The sequence below is a fragment of the Anarhichas minor genome, unplaced genomic scaffold (genome assembly GCF_050575085.1).
Source record: "Anarhichas minor isolate MPS153535 unplaced genomic scaffold, ASM5057508v1 ptg000136l, whole genome shotgun sequence".
NCBI lineage: Eukaryota > Metazoa > Chordata > Actinopteri > Perciformes > Anarhichadidae > Anarhichas > Anarhichas minor.
This window is the reverse complement of record NW_027466582.1, coordinates 22,098,908-22,124,313: the sequence shown is the minus strand read 5'-3', so window position 1 is coordinate 22,124,313 and position 25,406 is coordinate 22,098,908. Positions and strand designations below refer to the sequence as shown.

The window sequence follows — 25,406 nt, the reverse complement described above, 5'->3', positions numbered from 1 at the left end:
GTTTATTGAAGATTAAATAATCTTAAATGTTTGCGGTCAAAGCAAAATATAAGAAGAAGAAGAGAAGTGTAGAAGAAGAGTAACGGAACTACAAGCATAAACCCGACCCGTGGGCTCTCGCACGCCCCCTTCATTGAGGCAGAGGTACTGTGTGGCTCCCCTCTGCTTTTTCACTGCGGTTTCTGTCAAATCAGCAAGACTAAATATATTCTACACATACGTGAAATACATGACCTATTCTATGGAAAGAAAGGAAATATAATACAAGTGTCAACAAATATTACAGTGGTGACAAACAATGAGAAAGCAAAAGCCACACGCTCAACCCAGTTTGTTAGGGATTGCGCAATCTGAGATGAGGCAGATCTCGTCGCTGCCTCACCTCGCGTGTCTCCTCTCTGTTTGAACAGGACATGCGCAAATTCAGCGATTTTGACTCTAAAAATGCTTAAAATTATTGAAATCATACAGAAATTACATTTATAACACAGATCAGTAGATAAATATTATTATTTTTTATTTTATCATTATTTGTTTTTTACTTTTCATGATGACAGGTGAGGCTCTGCCTCCCCTGCCTCCCCTGACCGCACGTCCCTGATATATATATATATATATATATATATATATATATATATATATATATATATATACACATTTATTTAAACCAGATGTTGAATCAGAAAACGAATCAAATATAAAGCTTGAGTTTAATCTGTGATCCGTCTTCACTGTTTACATGTTGAAAAAATCTCATCACTCCAATCGGCTGCAGCATCATCATGACTGATGAACAATGAGGGGGAGTGTCGACCGTTAAAACACTTCCCGGAAGTCTGTTCTCATGGCTCATCAGAGATCCCTCCTCGATCCTCGCTCCTCAGAGCAGAAACAAGAGCTTTGGGACGGCCAAATGATATGGCGGCGCAGAACAACTTCCGGTTCGAGCGAGGATCGATGAGCGAGGAAATGACAAATACGAGACTTGGGATGTACCCCTAGTCGCTGGTGCGAGAGGGCCAACTCCATGGCAACAGTCCACCAACAACACTTTTGAGACAGGCTAATATGGCGGAGCCCAGGATGGAAAAACTCAAAGTGTCACCTCACGTTAGAAGAGTTTTTATCAACAACATAGACTCGTACGCGTCCAAATGTATTGCTCAGGTGAATATATTCAATGTGGAGTTAGTCAAGCTGGGAACGTTATCTAGCGTTACATCTAACGCAGCTAATTCAGCAGTTAACGCTAACTTTAACATGGTGTGTAGCCATGTAATTCACGTAGCACACACGTTTGTGGACAACTTTGGCCAGCAGCACTGATTAGTTCACGTATTTGTCTTTCTCTGCAGTGTTTGTCTGAACATGTGGCCGGACAGACGGAGACTGAGGAAGAGGAGAGGGTGAAAACGCGAGCTTTTCACGTTGTAGGAACTGTTTCTGGCAAATATGACGTGGACATTCCATATGTCCTGGAGGAGTATTTAGTAAGTAACAGTTAGGCCTGTCCCTTCTTATAAACTGTGTAAGTCTGTCCACTAGTCACTGCCAATAAATGTTATTGATGATAGAAGTAATAATATGTCATTTTGAAACACAGGGGCGCACAGCGAGATGCAGAACGAAAAACATGACAAAACAGTAGTGCGTGTTTTTGAATGGGCATCAGGAGGAATGTAAACAACAACTAGAAAATGCATTTCCTGCTGAAAATGCGTTGGAATGCTGAAAGCTGAAATAAATTGCAAAAACATTGCTGAAAATAGATATCCAATTTAAAAAATTGCAAAAAGCTTAATAATTCAAAAGGTTTAAAGATTACAAATATGAAAAGTCATATCACCCCTCTCCTGAAAGAGCTGAACATTTAGATATTCGAACGGTTTCTGTGGCTTAAAAAATTTCATCAGTAGTGATATTTGTAGTAGTAGAAGTTGTAGTTGTAGTATAAGTATTATTAGTAGTATAAGTATTAGTAGCATTAGAATAAGTACTAGTAGTAGAAGTAGTGATATTTGTAGTAGTAGTAGTAGTAGTAGTAGAAGTATTATTTGTAGTAGAAGTAGCCTATTAGTAATTAGAAGAAGTAGTATAAGTTGTAGTATTAGTAGTCGTAGTAATAGCTGTAGTATTTAATATAACAGTAGTAGTAGTAGTAGAAGAAGTAGTAGTAGTAGTAATAGTAATGGCAGTCAAAGAAGTAGCTGTAGTAGTATTACTACTGGTAGTAGCATGAATAGCAGTAGTAGTAGTAGCAGTTGTAGTATAAGTAATAGTAGTAGTAGTAGTAATAGCAGTAGTAGTAGTAATAATATTGATGGTAGCAGTAATAGCAGTAGCAGTAGTAGTAATAGTAATAGTAGCAACAGCCAAAGTTATAGTAGAAGTAGTAGTAGTAGCAGTAGTAGTAGTAGTAATACTATATTAGCAGCAGCAGCAGTAGTAGTTGTCGCAGTATTAGTAAGAGCATTCATTTTTTCAACAAAAAAACCTAATTTTGAGCTTAATGTTTAAATACAGTTAATCCATGGGGCTTTTATTTTGAAAGGGTGGGGCTGGGTGGGGGGAGAGGAGGAGAGGAGACAGAATCAGAATGAATGAAACACAAACAGAGGTTATTAAATGACAGGCTTCATCACAAGCATTCCAGTTAGATTTCACTCTGTGGGGCTTTTATTTTGAAAGGGTGGGACTGGGTGGGGGAGAGAGGGGGAGAAGAGACATAATCATAATGTTTGACACATAAACAGAGGTTATTAAATGATAGGCTTCATCACAAGCATTTCAGTTAGAGTTCGTTCTCTGGGGCTTTTATTTTGAAATGGGGTGTGGGGGGGATAAGGGGAGAGGAGACAGAATCATAATGTTAGACAAACACAAACAGGTTATTAAATTACAGACTTCACATTTTAGAGTCCTCTAAAACAGTGGTTCTCAACTGGTCTGGCTGCGGGACCCACCATCACCCCTTAATGACAAGCCGCGACCCACGACCCAAATTATATATATATATATATATATATATATATAATTTGGGTATATCTATATTCAAGAAGTCTAGTAGTAGTAACGTCTCTGTGTGGTAAACAACTGCCAAATCAAATAAAGAAAGTACACATCAATTATATTTTAACAAATATTATTCTAATTTTTTTAATTTAACTGGATGGATTATAAATAATACATAAATAAATGTTCTTCTCATTTCAAGTAAAATAACAGCTGGATTCAAAAAATAAATTGCGTAACAAAATTAATTTTAGAAAAATTATGATCTGCAGCTTTAAATTCAGTTCATTCAGGATGAAGTGAAAAAGCCACAATATAATATTTTTTTCATCTTCTAAAAAGAGAAATTAGTGTTGGAATTCACATTTATGACTCTGTCCAGTCAGAGTCTAATGACTCTGGTCTCTCTGGACATTTTTCTCTTTTGGTAATCGTCCTATGATTTGACTTTCACAACTCTCACTACAACAGTCCTACTCTGCTGTCTGTATCCTCGTCTCTCCCCCGTGTGTCACGGGATACTTCTCAAGTCTCTTAATTGTCGTTTCCTCGCTCCTCGCATGGTTTCCTCCATGCATCCCTTGGATGGACTAAGACGCAAGGAAAGGACGCAAGTGAGGGAAACGGGGACGCAATTAAGAGACTTGAGAAGTACCCACGGTGTGTGTACATCTCACTCAAATCAGGAAACTTGTCAGAATACCCATATTTGATTGGCTGAGCTGCATCACCTGACGTGATTCACAACTCATTGGTCGGTGTTTTTCCTGCACCGTTGAACATGTGCCGTAAATGCTGGAATAATTCCGCTGCAGAAAAAATGCCCTTCAAAATAAAATCGCAACTTTTTTTTTTTTTTTGTCAGTCAAAGGCCCATTGAAAACGGGTCTGCGACCCACTTTTGGGTCGCGACCCACCAGTTGAGAATCACTGCTCTAAAAGTCTCCAAGACCTGAATGACTGTATGAGAGAGAGACACACACACACATTGAGAGAGAGACAGACAGAGAGATAGAGGGAGAGGAGTGTATGTGCGTGTGTGTGTCTGTGTGTTTATCAACATCACTAATGAGCTCATATAAACACCTGTGTGCTTGGGTGCATGTGTGTTACTGGTTAGTGATTGGAGCACATGTGTGTTAGAGGCTAATTAAGAGAGATTAGAGTGAACAGTGATTTTCAACAAAACTACCTGTCAAACATATGCCCAAATACCAAAACCATGAGACTAATCAATAAAATATGGATACCGTGAGAGAGATAAGACTCTGTCAAATGCGGTAATGTGGTTTTTATGTTTGTGTTATTAAAAATGTGAGCTCCAGAGCAATATACAAAACTGGTACTGTCTGCTTTCTTTGAGAAATGAGTGGTCAGATTTAACATGGAGTCTAATGGAGCAGTTGGTTGGAGTTCATGTCGCTCTGCGGCTCCTTGAGCCAAATGTGTAAATCTGTGGGATTCCACAGTCATTTGTCTACGACAAGGACAAGATTAGCTACTTTTACATCCGAAAATGATGCATGAAGAGTGAAGATTGCGGAGTCAGTGGCAAAAGACAAGGATCTAAAGCTCCTCTTCACTCTAGCGGTGACATCACACACTCTAAGCTGCGCAATACACACCCATTATAAAGTCAGAAAAGGACTGAAAAAATCATAAAAGTTAAAATGGGACAGTTTAAAAAATGTAAAATATATCAAAAAGCTGAATCATGTGGCAATAGATCAGGGTTTTCTCAACATTTTAAAGTTGAAATGGTGTCTGTAGCTGAAAGTATGAGGAAGTAGAAGGATTTGAAAGTTGAAGAGGATTTGAACATTTTCTCCATAGAAACCCATTGAAAAAAACAATCTGCAAAAAGCTTAATAATTCAAAAAGTTTAAAGATTAGAAATATGAAGAGACATAGCCGGCATGAGCTGAACATTTTGATATTTGAACAGTTTCTGTAGCTTAAAAAATGTGGAAGGAGAAGAGTGCCAAAAATACGTACGGAAGAAATAGTCGGAAGTTGAATAAAGATTTGAATAACAATAGTTGGAATGCTTAACAGCTTTCCAACAATTTTAAACCATTCAAAATGTGTGCTTTGTGATGGTGGGCTTCAGAAATAAAATTGGCTTGACTGTCTTGTTTGCATTCAAGCAACCAAACAGGGATGAGCTACTTGCAAAGCTGATGGACTGCGAAGTTGTCATCTACAACATTACCCAGCATGCTGAGCAGGTGGACGAAGCCCTCTGGGCCGTTTCAGGTCAGTTCTCAGTCTGGGTTTACAAGCCCTTCATTGTTCGTTATCTTACGAATGTTCACACTTTTTCAATGGGTGACTACAACTGCACCTACAGTATGTAGGCCAACATAGGTTTGGTGTTTAATATTCAATCAAAATGAATATTATCTATCCTTTCATGATTCATTGAGGTACTGTTTGTCTTTATGAGAGTGACATTTCTTTGACTTTGACTTTTTTAAAGTTCTTAGTTTATATTTTGATACTTACTAAACTGTCTGAATTAAATAACTCTCATACCTGTACAGTGTCATCAATAGTAGGAACTGCCGGCATGGTAGCTTCTCTCTTTTTTATTTGCCCATAGTGCTACATGACATGCATATCTGCATGTCGTGACAGAATAGTTCCATAATTAATTATTTAGGTAATGACCTCTTGTGTTGTATTTGTAGCTCTCCACAATGAAATGGGCCGTTTTTCTGGATCAAAGATGTTCATCCTCGTCTCCACAGTGATGACCTGGGCGTGCAGCAAGCCAGTTGATCCTGTAAGTGGACACATACAGCACCTCGAGCTACTCTAAAATCTTATCTGTTTGTGTAACATGAATCACGTTTTATTCCTCTTTACAGATTGTAATGGAGGTATTTCTGCATTCATGCATTTATTTGTTTTTATTCCTCTTGATTAAAATTGTGCTATTATCTCCATATCATATAGCATGTCGTCTTTAAACATGTAAGAGACACCACAGAGTATTTTCCTCACATTTGTTTCTGATCAACAGCCAAAAAATGTTCACCTTATTTAATTATAGCAGCAGATCTGATTTCTCACGCTATAACAGCAAGTGTTTGGTATTTGTATTTGATAAATTGTTAAATACATTCATATGTTTTTCTGTCAATAATAAAATGCATGATTATTTTGCAACAATTTGTGTTGAAAATACTAAGTCTGCAAAGTGAAAGTGAAACTACTTGATGTGAACACAAAGACAAACAACAGGTTGTTGGTTTCACATGGGACACAAACAGATGTCTCCTGATTGAAAGTCCTGTGTTTGTTTGATCCTCCCACCCTGTGTGGCTTTTTTGGTCTTTATACTACGTCATCACACTCCCGGAGCATTTTTATCTCCACGTCTAATAATGACCCGGATGGGTTTACATCGTAGTTACTTGAAAGCCCAGTGCACCTCGTACAGACGCTAACAGGTCTCTTGTGGGCTGTAACATCTGAGTAACTTCAATATGTTTTTTATACATCTATTTTTTTTTACAGTAACCCCAGTACATGACGCATTACAGTGTATGACGCATTACAGTTCCTTTTAACAATGTCCCAGCTCTGTTTACTCACTAGCGCTGGTAAAATCAGATGTATGTTGAAGTTGGATACTTTTGGTTTTTAACAGCATCATTGTTGTTGTCTGCGTTGTGCTGCAGGATGTCCCTTTCACTGATGAGGTTTTCTGGGGAAGAAAAGCACATCCCAACTTCAAACCACACATTGACCTGGAGAAGAAGGTGGTCAAAATAGGAAAAACTGTGAGCTTCAACTTCCTTGGCATTTTGTGCAGGAGACACATGTGATTGACAGGTATGGCTCTGACTGTCACATATATGGCTGTTGCTTTTAGAACAGGACATTGTTCTCTACATACGTGGTGGCGTCAGGACTTCAGTACGGGATGGGAGAGCATGTCTTCCACTACTTATTCAAGGTGAGATTAGAAGACAGCTGTAGACTGTTGCTTTAGTTATCAGCAAGATCTGTTTTATCTCCTCATTATACAGACGTGTCTGTCTATTTATCACTGAAACTGAAACACAATCAGGGAGCTGAGTCTGGCCAGATCCAAATTATACTTAGTCTTATTGGGTCAAGTACATCGTTAACTGAGAACTGATTTTAATTTAGATTTAGTCTTTTGATGAAAATTTAGCTTTCCTCACATTTTAGTTATTTTTTGTTGGTTTTAGTCAACAACAACATTTTTGTCTAGTTTTTTGTCTGTGACAATGTGATGTCATTTTTCTAATGTTTTAAATTTACGTCCTGCAACTAAGCCGACAGTGTCAACAGAACTACTACGTGCCCGTGGTGTCCGTTTGGATGTATAAACTAACCGAGGCTCAACATTCGTCAAGTAGGGTCCCGTTGTATTTCCTCAGGTCTGTTGTCAGTACGTCTAATATGAAAAAGCCACTAATGATGGGAACTACGGCTCTATGAAGGGAGCTGGATCTTATGGCTCCATTCCTTTTCGTTCTTTTCATTTTTATTTTGCCATAGTGCTACAAAGGGCAGCAATTTTTCCATTTTGTCAATATAGAAAAATAAAACTGAAAATAAAACTTTCAATTTTGGTAAGCAGTGTGACATCTATCATTTCAATCAGGAGAGACAAGTGAATGATTAGTAGTTAACGTTTATTATGATAGATGATGCGTTCATGAGTTACACATAAATTCTTTGGCGCTTGAACTCGACGGGGAGATTTGAGATCGAGTTGTGATTGCCCTGAGCGGCAACAATATGAATTCCCCCGAGGAGTCCAGACACTGGTTGGGGTGGCTGAGGGTTCTGGTGGAGTTGGCTGGAGATGTTGATGGAGTGCTGAATCTGCGAAGACAGATGGTGCTGGGGAGGAGGAGGGTTGCACAAAACTGCAGCTGGACAACTGAGAAAGGAGACAGCAGCAAGCTGATAGGCAAACGATGAGGGAGCGCCCAGCTGTTAAACAGCTGATAGCGTGTATGACGCCTCTGACAGTGACAGCCGGAATTGAGAAAGTGCCGCTAGTGATGAAGTCGTATTGAGAGAGAGAGAGAGAGAGAGAGAGGACTACAAGTCTAAACATGCAAGGATAGTCTTCTTGACTGTACTTACGCTAGAACTTCATTTCTGGCTATCTTTGTTCTGATTAGGAATTAGAGTCACAACATTTCCTTATGGTGCAAGAGACAGAATATTCTTTTCTCAGATGGTTAGAAGAGTCTTCAGAACAGCAGTATACTGCTGGCTATTTATTTTTCATAAAAACAGGCTTAGCTGTGTGACTCAAATATAATGAGAGTAGACACAAACAGTGGTGAAAACGTGTTCTGCTGCTCTTTCTTTCATGTTGCTGCCAGTGTTGGTCTTGTCTCTAACTGTTCAGGTTTATTTTGGATCGGGATCTAATTAGCTGCGGGTCCCTTTCAGATTCGGTCTTTTTCTCTAAGTTGATGTTGCAAATGGAGGTGCTTGGATTCAAGACAAATTCCAGACTTGATCTGAGAGTAAAGAATCACCTCCATTATCATTTTTGAAATTTCGGTATATTTACACCGAACACGTTTCCCATAAATATGGCTATTGTGACTCTATAGGGTTATTGTGCTGACTTTGCACTCACCACCTCCATTTTTATTTATTTATTTTTTATTTAACCTTTATTTAACCAGGTAAAATCAATTGAGAACCAATTCTCATTTTCAATGATGACCTGGCCAAGAGGCAGTAGCACAGTCCACACAAGTTACACAAACAACACAGATACAATACAGTGTGACAAACAATGGAAAAATGACTAAAAACAACCTAGATAAAATAATAAACACTATGTACAAAATAAAAGGCAGATTACTGGATGTTATTTGTAAAAAAATGGAAGAAAGAAAGAGAAGTGAGGGCTGGTCAGCAAGTACAGCAGTCAACTATAACTTGTTGCAGCTTATGTTTGAACATGTTGAGAGAGGTGAGAGCTGTTAGTTTGAGTGTGTTTTGTAGTGAGTTTCAGTCCTTTGCAGCGGCAAAATGAAAGGAGTTATGACCAAACACAGTACGGACTTTTGGAATGATGAGCCTAATGAAGTCACTGGATCTTAAATGCCGATTGCTGTCAGAAATGCGCAGAAGATTTGAGAGGTACATTACATTACAGTCATTTAGCAGACGCTTTTATCCAAAGCGACTTACAATTCAGAGTCTATCACATTTCTACACCGTAGGTACAGCTACGGGAGCAATTTTGGGGTTAAGTGTCTTGCTCAAGGACACATCGACATGCGACTTGCAGAGCCAGAGCCGGGGTTCGAACCACTGACCCTCTGATTGAAAGACGGCCCTGCTATCCACTTAGCTACAGTCGCCCATGGTAATGAGGAGTCATTCCCAAAATGGATTTATAGACCACGAGCAGCCAGTGTTGTAGCCGCCTGGTATGAAGGGAGGGCCAATCCACCAATCTGTAAAGAGCACAGTGGTGGGTGGTGAAGGGTGCACATGTGGCAAAACGGATTACTGAGTGGTGGAGTGTGTCCAGTTTTCTGAGGGTGGTCTTTGATGCCATTTTATAAATTATATCGCCGTAATCAAATAGAGGAAGGATGGTCATTTTCACAAGGGTGAATTTGGCAGAGTGTGTGAAGGAGGCCTTGTTTCGATACAGGATTGTTGAAGTACGGGGAAGCCTCTCACGCAAAACAACGTACATCGGGGAGACCTGTGCAAGCCTCCTACAGCATTAACCTGACTTTTACATGATTCATTTCCCAAATCATTACGAACGTTTGTCTCTGAGTCTGACCAAAAGTAAATACCGAAAGAAGCTCTCTGGAATGCTCATTATGGCTAACTGCATAGGGAGCTACATCCAGGGCAAGTTACCATTGTAATGTTGGATCAAAGTGGGGCAAGGAAAATGAAAAACCAGATGCTGGTGTTTATTCCAGGTGGGAACAGCTTTTAAAATGTTGTTGATTGCTTTATCTCACGACATGGAGGGTCGACCTAACCTCAGTATTTTCGTCGCAAATGTTTGTCCCGTGAAGACTTTGAGCCTGAATACCAACTGGTGTTTGTGAATACCAACACAAACAATGTGATATGTGTGAATTGGCTTCATATGTGTAACTAATTATAACAATCTGTATTATTAGGCATCATGGCTAGGACAAGAATATGAAATACCTGTCTTTGGAGACGGGACAAACATTGTCCCCACGATTCACATCAGTGACCTGGCAAGGTTGGACATATACGTTTTTTTTCTTGATAGCTTTGAAAAATGATGTATAGATTCCACAGAGCCCTGCTTTGCAAAAAGTTGTAATAACTGTGATCCTTATTGACTTAATTCGGTGACATATACATTAGATATAAAGTAAATATTTATACAATGTGATTTATTTCTGTTTAAGTGTGATTCAGAATGTGATTGAACATCAGCCCGAGCCGTATTACCTTCTAGCTGTGGATTTTTCCAACAATACCTTGGAGGACATTGTGAAGGTGTGTATAGCAACTGATTAGACACGGATTAAAAGCTGGTTATGTAAAAACAGAATTAGTTTATTCCATTCCATTCCATTATCCAAACCGCTTGTCCTATTCAGGGTCGCGGGGCACTGGAGCCGATCCCAGCTGACATTGAGCGAAGGCAGGGTACACCCTGGACAGGTTGCCAGTTTATCGCAGGGCACATGTAAAGACAGACAAACATTCACGCTCACATTCACACCTATGGGCAATTTCGAGTCTCCAAATAACCCAAGCTGCATGTCTTTGGACTGTGGGAGGAAGCCAGAGGGAACCCACGGGGAGAACGTGCAAACTCCACACAGAAGGACCACCCGGGATCGGGGCTCTAACCCTCTTGTGACAGCCACTACACCACCGTGCAGCCGAATTAGTTTATAATAAACTTTATTGTTTTACACAAATGACAAATCAGTTTTACACAAATATCAGGTTTTATTACATTTGTGACAGTGATAGAGTAAACTCAAATGCTTGACCTGACTTTATGGTGATATAATGATATGTGAGTTTTCTCTCCAACAGGAAGTTACCTCAATAATTAGACCAGGGAAGGTCCAGAAAAGGCCATTTGAGGAGGCCTTTCTCACTAAGGACTTGAGTGTATGTCATACTAGTTTAAAATACACTTTACTGCAATGCTCAGGGGATTTTGTTTTTATGTAATGTTTGATTGCTATTGACCTAGAAATGAGAGCTGACTTCTTCCCAGCTCAAAATTGTATAAAGCCTTAAAAAAACAGTGCAGCATTTATAGAGATACAAGTATTTGCTTTTGTTTCTCTGGTAGCGAGATGAGAAGATGGATATATATCTCATGTTTGCATGTTGCTGGAGGCTGCTTGTTTCAAACTTTATGCTAAGCTAGGCTAACCTCGTCCTGACTCCGGACTTAACACACAGACGCTAGGTTGATATACATCTTGTCATCTCACTCGGAAATAAATAGGGAATGAGCTTATTTCCCAAAATGTTTAATTATTCCTTTAAGCTCTCTTGACATATGTCTTCCCCTGACAGACAATGGAAATTGATTCCTTGCTTGTCAACCTACGCATGGAGGCTGTCCATATCAAGGAAGTGTTCTCTATCAACTGGTTGTGTGGGACTGGTCTGGTGGACAACATAGAGCTGGTGGGAGAGGAATACCAGAAAGCCAGGGGACTAATGGTAAAGCAGACGCATGTCCCAGTCCCAAGAATTCGCTAGTGTTAAAAATATGAACTGTTTAAATCATAATTAAATGGATAAACTATATCAAAACTTCATAGATATACAGTTGCTACTTGTTCTAGATAACCCATGTCAGTGTGTTCTCTCCAGCCCATCCGCCTGTGTGTATTGGGGCCTCCTGCAGTGGGGAAGAGCACGGTGTCAAGACAGATCAGTGAATACTATAAACTCCAATACATCACACTGAAGGAGACCATCTCTGAAACCATCTCACAACTGGTGAGCTTCTCCAAGGCACATACACACACACACACATGCACTAGTGTCGGTGTTAACTTTGGCAGCTATTTTAGGTTGCCTTAGTCTTTAGACCAAAATGCTTAACAGTTTGGTCATTTTCATCCCTAAAACGTTTTAGTCCAGTTTTAGTAGACAAAAAGTAATTACATTTTCATCAACTTTTCAGTTATTAAGAATGCAGTCCTCCTGACTGTGCTCAGTAGTGATGGGTGGTTCAGTCGCACCCACCTGGCTGTTATGACAGCCAATCAGCCAACATGCTGAAATCAACCACCCGAACCAGATCCAACCCGCAGAATTTATGCATTACACTAGCATAATAGTCAGGACTGTAGACTGAGACAAGAACGACAGAGCTTGTGTACGTGCACGCGTCTGTGTTTGAGAGAGTGTGACAGAAAGAGGGGAAGAGAAGGTGGCTGATGACGATAAAGAGAGATCATAGAGAGATCTTAAAATGTAATTTTAGTCTAGTCAACTTTTTTCGTCAACAGTTTTGCATGTTGATATCACAATTTGTGCTGTCTCCTCATCGTCTCGTCTTAGTTATGAACAAAGAAAATTTGTTAACAAAATTTACAGTGGCTATTGTTAACTAAACACCAATGGACATACATTTCCTGTACATGTCTTTCAATGTCCTAACAATTCCATCTCTAGGAAGATAATGTGAGGAATGCTGATCCAGATGCAGAGAATGAGGACTCTGCAGCAGAGGCCAAGGAGCTTCTGAACAGCTTGAAGGACAGTATGGAGCAGAACGGAGGTACACACTGTGACAACCAGGGTTTACCCGCCCGGTACCACCTGCATACACCCCCAGAAAAAATTACTTTGTCTGCTGTCCTCACTGATTAGTCATTGGTTCACGTCAGCGTTCAATCACCGTCTTTATCTACAGTGTCAGTTTGCAGAGAGCAGTGCAGAGACAACCTGAGCTGAACTTAGTTATATTTGAGGGGAGAAAGTTCTATTATGATATCTTAGTTTCATTATGGGAAGTGTTTGCTTTGATCTTTTTTTTTTTTTTTTTTTTTAATGTCTTTAACAAGTCTCCCAACTTTATGAAAGTGCAATACTAAATCATTGGAATGCCACTTTAATTATTCTTCCACAGTGTAATGTCAACTTCTTTCTCCTTTAGGTTTTTTGGATGACCAGCTGTTGATGAAGGTGGTGAGGAACAAGCTGATGTCTAATCCATGCAGAAAACAAGGTTTTGTTCTGGACGGCTTCCCCAAGACATATGAACAAGCTCAAGAGCTCTTCTATGGTGAGACGCTGACACATAGCTCCTACTACACAACTGCATACACTCAGTATTACTATACATACATAAACATCTGTATGTTTTCATGTTTAGCTGAAGAACATGAATCAGAAGACGGAGCATCCCAGATGTCTTCATACAGCAAGAAGATGATGCCAGGTCTGTGTGGTGGTATTTTCTATGTTGAACGTGAGATTGAAGCTTGTAGACCATGTAGCAAACACAAGGACAAGCTACGAATATGTCACTGTAAACAAAGACCAAGGTGCTCTTTGCGATATTGATACAAAGTGTCCAGAGTTGTAGTATTTAAAATGGTTTCCTTGTGTGTACCACAGAGTTTGTGTTGTGCCTGGACGCGTCGGACGTCTTCCTGAAGGATCGGGTGATGATGCTGCCTGAGAGGCTGGTACGGGAGCACAACTACGAGCAGGAGCACTTCCTGCGACGACTGGCCAGATACAGAGCGAATAACGAGGAGGAGGAAACTGTTGTAAACTACTTTGATGAGCTGGACATCACCCCTCTGTACCTGGGTAATCCATGACGCATGACTACATTTTGCATTTTTGAAGCCTTGAATTACAGATGGGTGAAATATCGAATAGACTCGATTTTGGTCCGCCAGTTTTATGTCCCAACTGGTTTTCAAACTAACTGGTTTCTGTAAGCTTACGCACATTGTATTCATCTAACAGCAGCAGTTGTGGTCTGCCTGTGTCACTACATCTGTCACAAGTTCACAAACTATTACTGGAGAATGTCAAGCTGTATCTCATATCAACTGCTGCCAATATGATTGTAAAGGTGAGCACTACATCAAAGCCACCTACGAAAAATCGTGTTGAGCTGGATTCAATGTCACTAGAGCAAAACAGCACATTTTTCTTGGGCCTTTGCGCAACACCGTGAGCCACCTGAGCTTTCATATCTGCTGCCAGTCACTTATTAATAAGTTATGTCAATAAATAAATAATACACAATGAAGAAATATTAGATCATATTTTCACATTTTCATATTTCAATTATAATTTCACTTTAAAATGATAGCAGACAACCTCAGAGAGTCACTCAGACAATATCAGGAAATTCTGCCATCTAAAATGTCATACACATGCTGTGTTCCCTCTAAATTCAGATGAGTTTACTACACAGATCAGCTGAATGTGTATGAATATAAGCATTAAATCAAGTCGTCATGTTATTTTAGAGAAAATACTGAGATATAATATCTTATCACGGCATTGTTCAAAAATCTCTAGACAGTATTTATAAGCCATATCGACCAGCTCGACCTTAACCGTGATGAAGGCCAAATAAAACACGTTTGAAGTAAATCATCAGAAAAGCCTTTCACTGACATTGATATTTTCATTATATCATCAAACCTCACTGTTTTCCTTGTCGTCCTCTCCAGAGATCACCAGTAGCGATGAACCTGACTGCCTGCTGCTGATGCAGAAGATCCTCGACATGGTGGGCCAGCCCAGGAACTACGGCCTCGCCAGCCAGGAGGTGGAGGAAGAGGAGAGGGGGAAGGCTGAGGAGAAGATGAGGAGAGAGGTCCAGGAGAAAGCTGAGGAGGAGAGGAAGGAGGCAGAGGAGGCCAAACACAGGGCTGCACACTGGGAGGAGTGGGTAGGTACTGGGAGGAGAGCTGGGGTCTGGTTATTGGGATGTTATTTGAAGAAGGATATGTGATGCTTCACAAACATACCAAAGCTGATATTACACAAGTTGCAGGTCAGGCTGCGTGTAGTATAAAAGGACTCTCAACTTATTAGGTTTTACCAAGGCGTGGTCTTCCTCATTGGATGGAGTTTGCTCTGTTGTGAACTTGGGTCTAGATGTGCACAATGTGTATTCACCAGACAGACGCAGCAGTGTGCGTGTCACGTTAAGCGTTTGCAGTTTGAGTCTCTGTCCTCATCTATATCCATTTAAGGGAGGTTGTGGCTCATAATAGGGGGAGACATGTTAACAGAGGCTGATCATGTATTCTGCTGGAATTGTTGAGGAATTGTTGAGGTCATGCAATGATGCATTAATATGTGTCAGACTAAGAGTTTGGAGGAGGTGATGAAGCAGGAGGAGGAGGTGCTGGAGGCCAAGTTGCTCCCCATGAGGAACTACCTGATGGAGCATGTCATGCCCACTCTGACCCAGGGCCTGATGGAATGCTGCACAGCCGGACCACAGGACCCCGTGGACTTCCTGGTATTACCCTCAGCACTGGTATTAACTCATTCTTATCATCTGTCTTCTTGGTTTTGATCACAATCATCTCTTTTGGTTTGACTTGTTCCAGGCGGAGTTCTTGATGAAGAACAATCCCTTCAACTACTGAAAGTGGAGGCAATTTCCTCTCGTTCTACCTGATGCAAATACAAAACAAACATAAACTGGAAAAAAAAACTCCTTGTCACTGTATTTCAGCCGTCACACGCCAAGTGTCCCTCTGTTAATGCTGGGATTTTGATTAGATCTGATTTGTAAGTGGCCCATTCCCCTGCCCCTCTTGTATGTATAGCTTTGTTTGGGCTCATGTGTGTGTAGCAGTTGTGTACTCTCTCGTTTGCGTTGTGTTTAATTCAGGCACACTTGATGTCTTTATGGCTCCAACCAGACGTTTATTCATAGCACAGCATATAGATAGCTCATCTGGTAACAAACAGAACCTCGTGGTTACAAGCTCCGGAACACACGGAGACAGCTTGCTTCAGACTGCTTTTACATGTAAATAAAATTACATTTCAGTTATTCAGGTATTTCATACCTGGTAACAAACAGAACGATTTCAGTTATTCTCACAGCCCACCTCGTGGTTACAAGCTCCGGAACACTGTCAAAGTAAAGAGACAAATGCTGTTGTTAGTATGTTACTAATGCTAAATGCTAAATCAGTTATCAGTTTAAAACATTTGCTCTAGAAATTATAAATTAAAACAATTATACGAACAAAAAGGAACTTATACAGATATCTATATATATATATATATCTATATCAGATATCGAATGAGATGTTTCACAACGGAGCTTGTCACAGATCAACCTACCACGGAGACAGCTTGCTTCAGACTGGTTAAAGAAAGCACCACTAAAGTCTGAAAGCAGCCAGCAGAGGGCGCTAATGTTACACACAACACATTTGTCTCCGGGGAACTAATGATAACAAGTTGTAAATGATATTTAAAGAAGGAGGAAATAATATGAAAATGATAAGGATTAGCAATAACTTAAATAATATAGTAATATTAGCAACCAATGGCCAGTGATGGCAAGTGGAATCATTAGCTCTGTTACATGTGCTGGCCATTACTTAAAAGCCCCTGAAAAAAGGAGATGACAGTGTGCATAAAGCCAAAAGCTAAATAGGAAGTTAATTTGCGTAATGAACTTGGTAAACTCCAAAGTAGACACGCTCGGGCCATCTGTGGTACAAACGCGACATGGAGAGTTTCCTGAAAATGAAATATGGTAATACAACATTTTCATAGTCTCATGAGTTCTGAAACATGGAGCAGATATTTCATTTTCTATCTCAGTGAGCATACATTTGACAACCTCTATGTTCAGTGGGGGAGGAAGAACTGAGATCGTTTACTGAAGTCAATGTAATACCACAATGAAAAAAATACTCCAATTAAATTTTTTTTTCTGACTGAAACTGATATTAACATTGTAGTTGTTGTGAGAGAAGCGATGGGGTGCGGAGCTGGACTGGGTCGGCTGGGGGGTGTCGGCGTCAACACAAAATGTCATTTCCTTGTAGCTTTAAAGATTATGTTTTATAGATGTCTTTAAAAAAAGACTACTTTTTTTTCAACAAGATTGATTAAAAGAAAGAAAAAAGAAAAACTTGTAACTTATTTCATTTTTCAATCTTCCGTGTTGTATGGGCTCTACAGAGTGACTGCACTTTCGCGCAACTTGAAAGTGATACATTTCTTTTTGATCTTTTTGTCTTCATCTTAACAGGAATGACTCGAACATATGCTTCTCTACTTAAGATGTATGGGACAGCAGCACACTTGGTCAGGATAAACATCACTCTTACTGTGGTGGCCCGTTCTTTGTTCTTCTTACATACTGGGCCACGTTAAGGGGCTCCGTTTCTCAACTCACACTCTTCAGACGCTGACTCCATTGCCATCATTTGATCGATTTATTTTCACTTTCGACAAACTTAACAAACACATAAGTCTAACGTGAGGTCAAAGACTGTGCCGATGCCCCGTTCTACATGAAGGAAACAACCCGAGACTCAGTCCCACCCCTTCCTCTTATCACAGCTGATCAGGGGCGTTTCTAGGATACAAAGAAAGGGGGGGCTTAGCCCCAAGGGGAGTGGCATGTTCGGCAATTTTTTTTGGGGCCCATTTGGGGCCGCGGATATCCATTGTTTCAGACAGTTCATAGATTGGTTCAATCAGAAAGAGTGTGATTTTGCTCTGTAGTTTTACTTGCATTCAGTATATGATAACACAAGAGACAGAATTTCAGGGTCATAGTGCAATTTGACAACACAAATATGAACTTTTCTCAAATAAAGAGAGAGAAATAATTTCCCTGCTTGTAAAGGAAAGACGGATAAACTAGCTTCCGCGTCACTCCCAAATCCTAATTCTTAAAGGGACCGCACACAGTGGATGGAGAATGGGCCTGACTGTCAACTTTACATCGTTAAGTATGATGATAGGCTATTGGATTGTAATTTGAAGGGGGAGAAAACATACAAACCAGAACGCACGCACATATGTAGCATGTTAGAGTTATAAATAACTTGTCCATGTGAGAAACAATAGTTTAATTTAATGACATCACCAAAAAAAAAATGATTGGCTTTTAAAGCCAATAATGCCAAATTATTTGGGGGGGGCTGAAGAACATTTTAGAGGCCCTGCAGCTGATCCTCATCTGATTAATAACAATAGTTACCAAAGAAAAAATAATTATTCAGAATACAAATTTAACATCCATTCATCAGTCAAAGGAATGTATTTAGATCACACAAATATATTAGCAAATTTAGAAAATATGATTTGTACTCAAAACAAAAAATATGTCTCTCACACTTACAGTACATTATACCTGCTGAGTAGAGAAAGAAAAGGTGGTGGGACATGTAGACACACATTCACCACCAGATGACACAAGACTCAACCGCAGCACTGGCTACGAGCTGTGCATTGGAGTCATTTAACAGCATCATCTTTAATTTTAATTTTTAATAGGGGCATCTCTGCATTTGACCCATCCCTGTATATAGGGAGCAGTGGGCTGCCAATGACAGGTGCCCGGGACACGGTACACGTGACACGTCCCAGTCGAGGATCGAACCGTTGACTCTCAGACAACCCTCTTAACCCAGTGAGCCACGGTCGCCCCAATTATCTTGTACACTTTTCTGTCATATTTTCTGTCAGTGAATTGAAATCTGAATGCAGAAGAGGTTACATTTCTTCAGTATTCCCAGATACAGATGCAAGCTTAAGGACAAAAATGTCCCAATGTATGTTTGATCCCACAGCCATTACAGCATATAAGCATACATTCTGTTACTTCAGGACTTTAATTTAGAGCCCTGGCTTCAAAATTGCAGTTTTTACTGTTTTCTACCAGATTGAGCCATTTTCTCATGTTTGCCCTATGGAGCAAATACATGCTATTTTCCTGGTGTCCACTAGCAGATTGCTGCTGTATTATGTGCAGTGCATCAAAAACAATGTCGTCGTTAATCTTTGACATATCTTAAAACAATAAAAATTACCCTTAACATTTAGTACACAGAATATGTATATTTTTTCATAAAAAAACAACAATGGTAGTATGTATTATCACAGTCCTGTGGTGTGACTGAATGAAGTTGCAGCACCATTATTTTATTATTGTTTGTGTTTACTAAAACCCACTCAATAATGTAGATTTTTTTACACTAAATATTTTCTTACACTATTTGCTATGATATTGATTTTACTCTTTATTTCGTATGTGGTAAAGAATTCGTATGTGGTATTATCAAGTCAATCAATAAATTGATTGACTTGATAATATATCAAGTCAATCACCCTTCATGCAGTTTTTAGACATACTATTCATATGTCAATGTCAATCAATGTCTACAGTGTATGGATTTTCCTCTTGTTGGTGTTTCTGTATTGTGTGTGAGTCAGTGAGTCTCCTCTCTGCTGCTGGAAGACTGTGACCTTTGAGTTAAAGCCTTTGGTGACACTGACCAGCACTGAACCAGTGTGAAACCATCCAACTGGCCATGAAACACTGTGTATTTAATGAGCAATTTGATTCATATATTTTAATCAGATGGTATACCCTCTGATGTTCCCACCTGCCTCAAAACCACTGTCATACCAGTGCCGAATAAGACAGCTGTTATCTATTATGTTATCTATGAATGACTACAGGCCTGTTGCACTCATCTCTGTTATGAAGTACCTCCAAAGGCTTTTCTCAACACAAACCAATCACATTACCCTTGATTACCCGTGTGGGTGGTGAGGAGAATCTGGAACTGTCTATGCCACCGCTTATCTTGCCAGTGCCTTGTCCTGAAGTCTTTTACCACAACGAAGTCTCCCGGTTGGAGGGAGTACAGTGGTTTGGAGGCAGGGGGGGTAAGGCAGCTGCTACCTGTTGTCTCAGTGAGTGCAACCAGCTCTGCTGCCTGTGCTAAGAGGTGATGAGGAAAAGCGCCAGACACCACTCCATCATGTTTTCATGAAAATTTGATATAGTATAAAGAGGTGTTACATGTTGTAAAACATTTATACTATACTAATTGTATTAGTATAGTGGTGTTCTTCTATGCTTTGATGATACATCAAGATTTTGATAACCATTTGAAGAAAGGGATTACTTACAAAGGCACTTACTTTTTGTATTGTTTGTGCTCTTTTTCAGTTTTACAAAAATATTACATATTTTCCACCATTAAACCTTGCCAAATACAACAACCTGTCTGTTCCTTGGAGGATACGGTGCTGGGAAATATATTGTCAAGCTGGCTGTATAGCTGAAAACTACGTTTTACTAAAACAAATTTTAGTGAGGACAGCATAGTAACTCTGTTAGCTGTAGCCAAGAATTTAGTGAAAGACAGCATGGTTTACTTGATTTTCGTCAACGAAGTGCCTCAGGACTGATGGCTTCACCACTTTATGGCCTAAAGATGCATTTTCACTTTTTATGCTCTTAAAAGACGTGTCAGGCTGGGAAGAGGCCAAAAGTGGATTTTGTGAAAGTAAACACAGTTTCAGACCTTCTCAACGAAGTGCCTCAGGACTGATGGCTTCACCACTTTATGGCCTAAAAGATGCATTTTAACTTTTTATGCTCTTAGAAGACTTTTCTTCTAACAGTTGATTTCACTGTTTCATGATGTTTTCATTAGAAGCTTGATGCTTAAACACCTTTACTGGTTTAAGGTACATTCTCAGCCTTTTATGCTCTTAAAAGACGTTTCAGGCCTGGAAGAGGCCAAACGTGGATTTTGTGAAAATAAACATAGTTTCAAAGATTTTCTTCAAAAAACTTGATTTTGTGAAAGTAAACATAGTTTCAAAGATTTTCTTCAAAAAAGTGGATTTTGTGACAGTAAACATAATTTCAAAGATTTTCTTCAAAAAAGTGGATTTTGTGAAAGTAAACAGTTTCAAAGATTGTCTTCAAAAAAGTGGATTTTGTGAAAGTAAATATAGTTTCAAAGATTTTCTTCAAAAAAGTGAATTTTGTGAAAGTAAAGTTTCAAAGATTTTCTTCAAAAAAGTGGATTTTGTGAAAGTAAACAGTTTCAAAGATTTTCTTCAAAAAAGTGGATTTTGTGAAAGTAAATATAGTTTCAAAGATTTTCTTCAAAAAAGTGGATTTTGTGAAAGTAAAGAACAGTTTCAAAGATTTTCTTCAAATAAGTGGATTTTGTGAAAGTAAAAAACATAGTTTCAAAGATATTCTTCAAAAAAGTGGATTTTGTGAAAGTAAAAAACTGTTTCAAAGATATTCTTCAAAAAAGTGGATTTTGTGAAAGTAAAGTTTCAAAGATTGTCTTAAAAAAGTGGATTTTGTGAAAGTGAAGATAGTTTCAAAGATTTTCTTCAAAAAAGTGGATTTTGTGAAAGTAAAAAACATAGTTTCAAAGATATTCTTCAAAAAAGTGGATTTTGTGAAAGTAAAGTTTCAAAGATTTTCTTCAAAAAAGTGCCTCAGGACAGTTGATTTCACAGTTTCATGATGTTGATGCTGACGCTCCCATCATTTCTGTACAAACCTCATTCTGAGCTTCATGTTAAGATACAGTTACTCTATGGGGCTTTTATTTTGAAAGGGTGGGACTTGGTGGGTGAGAGGAGACATATTCATAATGTTTGACACACAAACACAGGTTATTAAATGACAGGCTTCATCACAAGCATTCCAGTTAAAATTCACTCTGTGGGGCTTTTATTTTGAAATGGGAGGGGGGGGGGTCTCTAAAAATATCTTAAGACCTGAATGACTGTATGATAGAGAGAGAGAGAGAGAGAGAGAGACAGAGAGAGACAGACAGGAATGCCTTTGACTGAATATCTCCATGTCATGCGTGTGTGTGTAGAGACACAGAGAGAGAGCCTGTGTGCGTGTGTGTAACTGGTTGCCATGGTGAGGACGCACCAGGTGTTAGAGGCAGACTGATTAAGAAACATTTTGAACAAAACCCCTGCCTCTTTTTAACAAATTAGCAGGAGTCTGAGTGCCAAAATATGGATACCGTGAGAGAGATAAGACTCTGCCAAACGCGGTAATGTGGTTTTTATGTTTGTGATGTTAAAAATTTGAGCTCCAGAGCAATATACAAAACTGGTACCGTCTGCTTTCTTTGATAAATTAGTGGTCAGATTTAACATGGAGTCTAATGGAGCAGTTGGTTGGAGTTCATGTCGCTCTGCGGCTCTTTGAGCCAAATGTGTAAGTCCGTTAGATTCCATAGACACTTGACTGCGACCAGCACAACATTTCCAAGCTTTTGGCCAAAAATGGTGTATAAAGAGTAAAAATTGTGGGAGCTGGAGCAATTTGTTTGGAAAAATCACAGAATATTTTCAAGCTCCGCTCCACTCTGACAGTTATGCTCTCACTCTAGCTCTTAACGAGCTGCGCAATACACACCCATTGTAAAATCTGAAACAGACCCAAAATTTTCCTGAAACTTAATCTGTGACTTCATGAAAACTGTGCTAGCTATCAAAATGTCCCTTTGGCTCAATAAAGTGCAGCATTTTGTCTACGTTTTAAACTTTGAATCATGTTTCTACGTCAATGTACGGCTAGTCAATATGGGCCCAAAGTTAAGTGTTTTTTTTACCTCTCTTCACGCCGAAACCCCATTCAAGTGAATGGAGAAATTTTGCTCAGTTTTTGGGGATTTTTGGGAATTTTCGGGAAAACCGCTAGGCGAATCTCTCCGAAAAATAGATAGCACACTATTCCCGATCAGGCCGCACGTTTTGATATATTTTTCACGCCGCTGTTGGCAACGCTGTGTGAGGAGAAGCGCGCCGAACTTCATTTTGCTCCGTTTTTCGGGGTTTTCCGGGATTTTCGGGAAAACCGCTGGGCGAATCTCTCCGAAAAATAGAATGCACACTATTCCCGATCAGGCCACACGTTTTGATGTATTTTTCACACCGCTGTTGGCAACGCTGTGTGAGGAGAAGCGCGGCAAACTTTTGGATAAACCTGATTATGATTACCGTATTTTCCGCACTATAAGGCGCACTTAAAAGCCTTTCATTTTCTCAAAAAACGACAGTGCGCCTTGTAATCCGGAGCGCTTTATATATGGATCAATTGGTTAATTGGTTGATCCATACTGGTTGTACACGGCGCTCTGTCAAAATGTTTCAGTACGACTGGTAAACTACAAAGCCGCACCGCGGTAAACACCGGTACTGTGCTTACTCCTAGTCCAACACCACTTGTGTGTATAAAGACCCCAAAATGGCACCTTTCAAGAGACACGCTTACGACGCTATTCTATTCTATGCGCCTTATAATCCGGTGCGCCCTATATATAAAAACAGTTCTAAAATAGGCCATTCATTGAAGGTGCGCCTCATAATCCGGTGCGCTTTATAGTGCGGAAAATACGGTAAGCCCGATGGATAATATACAGTGTGCTTTGGCACAGGCAGTTTTACTGCCTTGTGCAGTAAGTTTCATGCCAAATGTCTGCATGTTACCTAATTTAAATATGTGCAAATATAACAGGAGCACCTAGATGCTGTTTGCTTGGCAGCACAGTTGGGGCTGCATTTCACCCTTTATGGTGCCTTGAGAATTACACAGTTGCTTTTTGTATTGCAAGCCGTGCAATACTTATTGTTACTCATTGTTTTGTTCATTATCAAGCATTACTCTATTTTATAGGCCCAGATGTGGTGATGGCAAATGACAACACTGGTAAAACTCACTGGAACACGTAGTCTTGTAGACCGCACCAGTTTGATACACTGGATCGATATTTGCGCCAGAACAGACTTTTTTTTAGATGTGACCCATCCACATTGAATAAGATCAACACAATATATCTGGAGAAGGAAAGTTAGACTGGTGTATCCCTGACTGGTTTCCTGCTGTATGCAACTAAAATATGTCCTTTTGTTTCCCACTGAGAAGCAGCAGCAGGTGTATGAAGGGCTGTTCGTGCATCCCCGGTCCCATGTGGAGATGCCTGAAGTATCTGCTGAAAGAGATGTCCCTGTGTCTACTGGACCTCCAGGCTCTCTGCAGCATATTGGCTCAGAGAGCATATGGGAAAGAGCCCAACCTGTCTCTGCTACTGGGCATGAAATGTATGTGGTAACACACATACAGTCTTTATGTAAGGCTTTGAGTAACGGTAAATAGTGAGGTATTTATCTATGATTGGTACAAAGGGCCGTGCATCAGTAGTGCAAAAAACAACAACTGTATCCTAATTTGGATGATCAGAGTTCTGTTACGTCTGAGTGAATGGCACTTGTGGAGCATCAAAGTCTATGAACCTAAAGAACCAAACAGTCATGGATTGGATCACTAATATATATTAATAATACTAGTCATGAATTTCTAAACAAATTAAGTGAAGAGAAAATGGGGAGGAAATATAAATTAACTGTTGATTAGGTCCATTAGTTAATAGTTTCAACTAGTTGTTTCTACATTTTGAGATGCAACATGTTAATTGGAGAGCTAAGCACATCTTGACTCCAGCTCCGCAGATCTTCGATATATTCAGCTGCGAGTAAGGTCTTCCACACTGTTATATCCTCAATAACTGTCCTATTGCGTTTTTGGTTCCGGTAAAGGAAAAAAATACGACACCTCTAAACTTTGAGGTTATCTGCTGTTGGACTTGCAAACTTGGTTTCTCACACACTTTGAACTTTGAACTTTGACATGATGTTTGAGGCCTTGCAGAGCTTAAATACTTCAAAGTGACAGGCTTCCTGCGCATAGTAATGTTTGCCAACTAATAATTAGATGTTGGCCGTTCTTGGGAGGGGCTTAGCTACGTTTCAATTTACAAGGTAACAGTCTGGCCCACTGTATATTTTCTGCTACCTTGTGATAACGTTTTGCACTGTCTTGCCTCTGTCCAGCATTGAGTGTTTCGGCGGAGGACAGTGACTGCAGAGTGGTGGAGGAAGAAGAAGTGAGGTTCAAGCTGCTAGAGGTCAGCCAGCTCAGGAGAGACATTGATGACCTGAGGAAAAGCATTTCAGACCACTACGTTCAGTGTAAGGGTGACAGCTGTGTCTCCGAGTGACACCCAGTACCCGCCAGCCCAGTGTGTGTTTCAACTCGTTTACTTCCACATAAAGAATTATACTAATTATAAAATTCTCCTGGATAACGGCCTTGGATCCGAAAAAACAAACAAAAAAAAAAAACACTTTCTCTGGAGAAAGATGAGGAATCAGGCCAGCCAGGCCAGTCATCTTGCAATCGGAAGACCAGGGGTTTGATCCCTGGCTCCTCCTTGGGCAAGACACTGAACCCCAAATTTCAAATATATGTATACATAATTGTGAAGTAGTTTAGATCCTGATGGGCAAGTGGCATGGTAGCTTCT

The 25,406-nt window shown here is 39.8% G+C and overlaps 1 protein-coding gene across 1 annotated transcript; it reads left to right on the top strand.

Annotated features, from left to right (window-relative positions):
- The first annotated feature begins 901 nt into the window (after positions 1–901).
- On the top strand, positions 902–24,111 carry LOC142942278 (adenylate kinase 7-like). The gene is given in 19 exon segments (XM_076084543.1): positions 902–1,049; positions 1,052–1,167; positions 1,356–1,490; positions 5,160–5,268; positions 5,703–5,797; positions 6,699–6,800; positions 6,893–6,976; positions 10,179–10,267; positions 10,440–10,530; positions 11,083–11,160; positions 11,578–11,727; positions 11,881–12,009; positions 12,691–12,796; positions 13,175–13,303; positions 13,394–13,459; positions 13,639–13,836; positions 14,718–14,938; positions 15,359–15,517; positions 15,609–24,111. Coding segments are annotated over 19 exon segments (2,118 nt in total). The 5' UTR covers positions 902–1,027; the 3' UTR covers positions 15,648–24,111.
- The last annotated feature ends 1,295 nt before the right edge of the window (positions 24,112–25,406 follow it).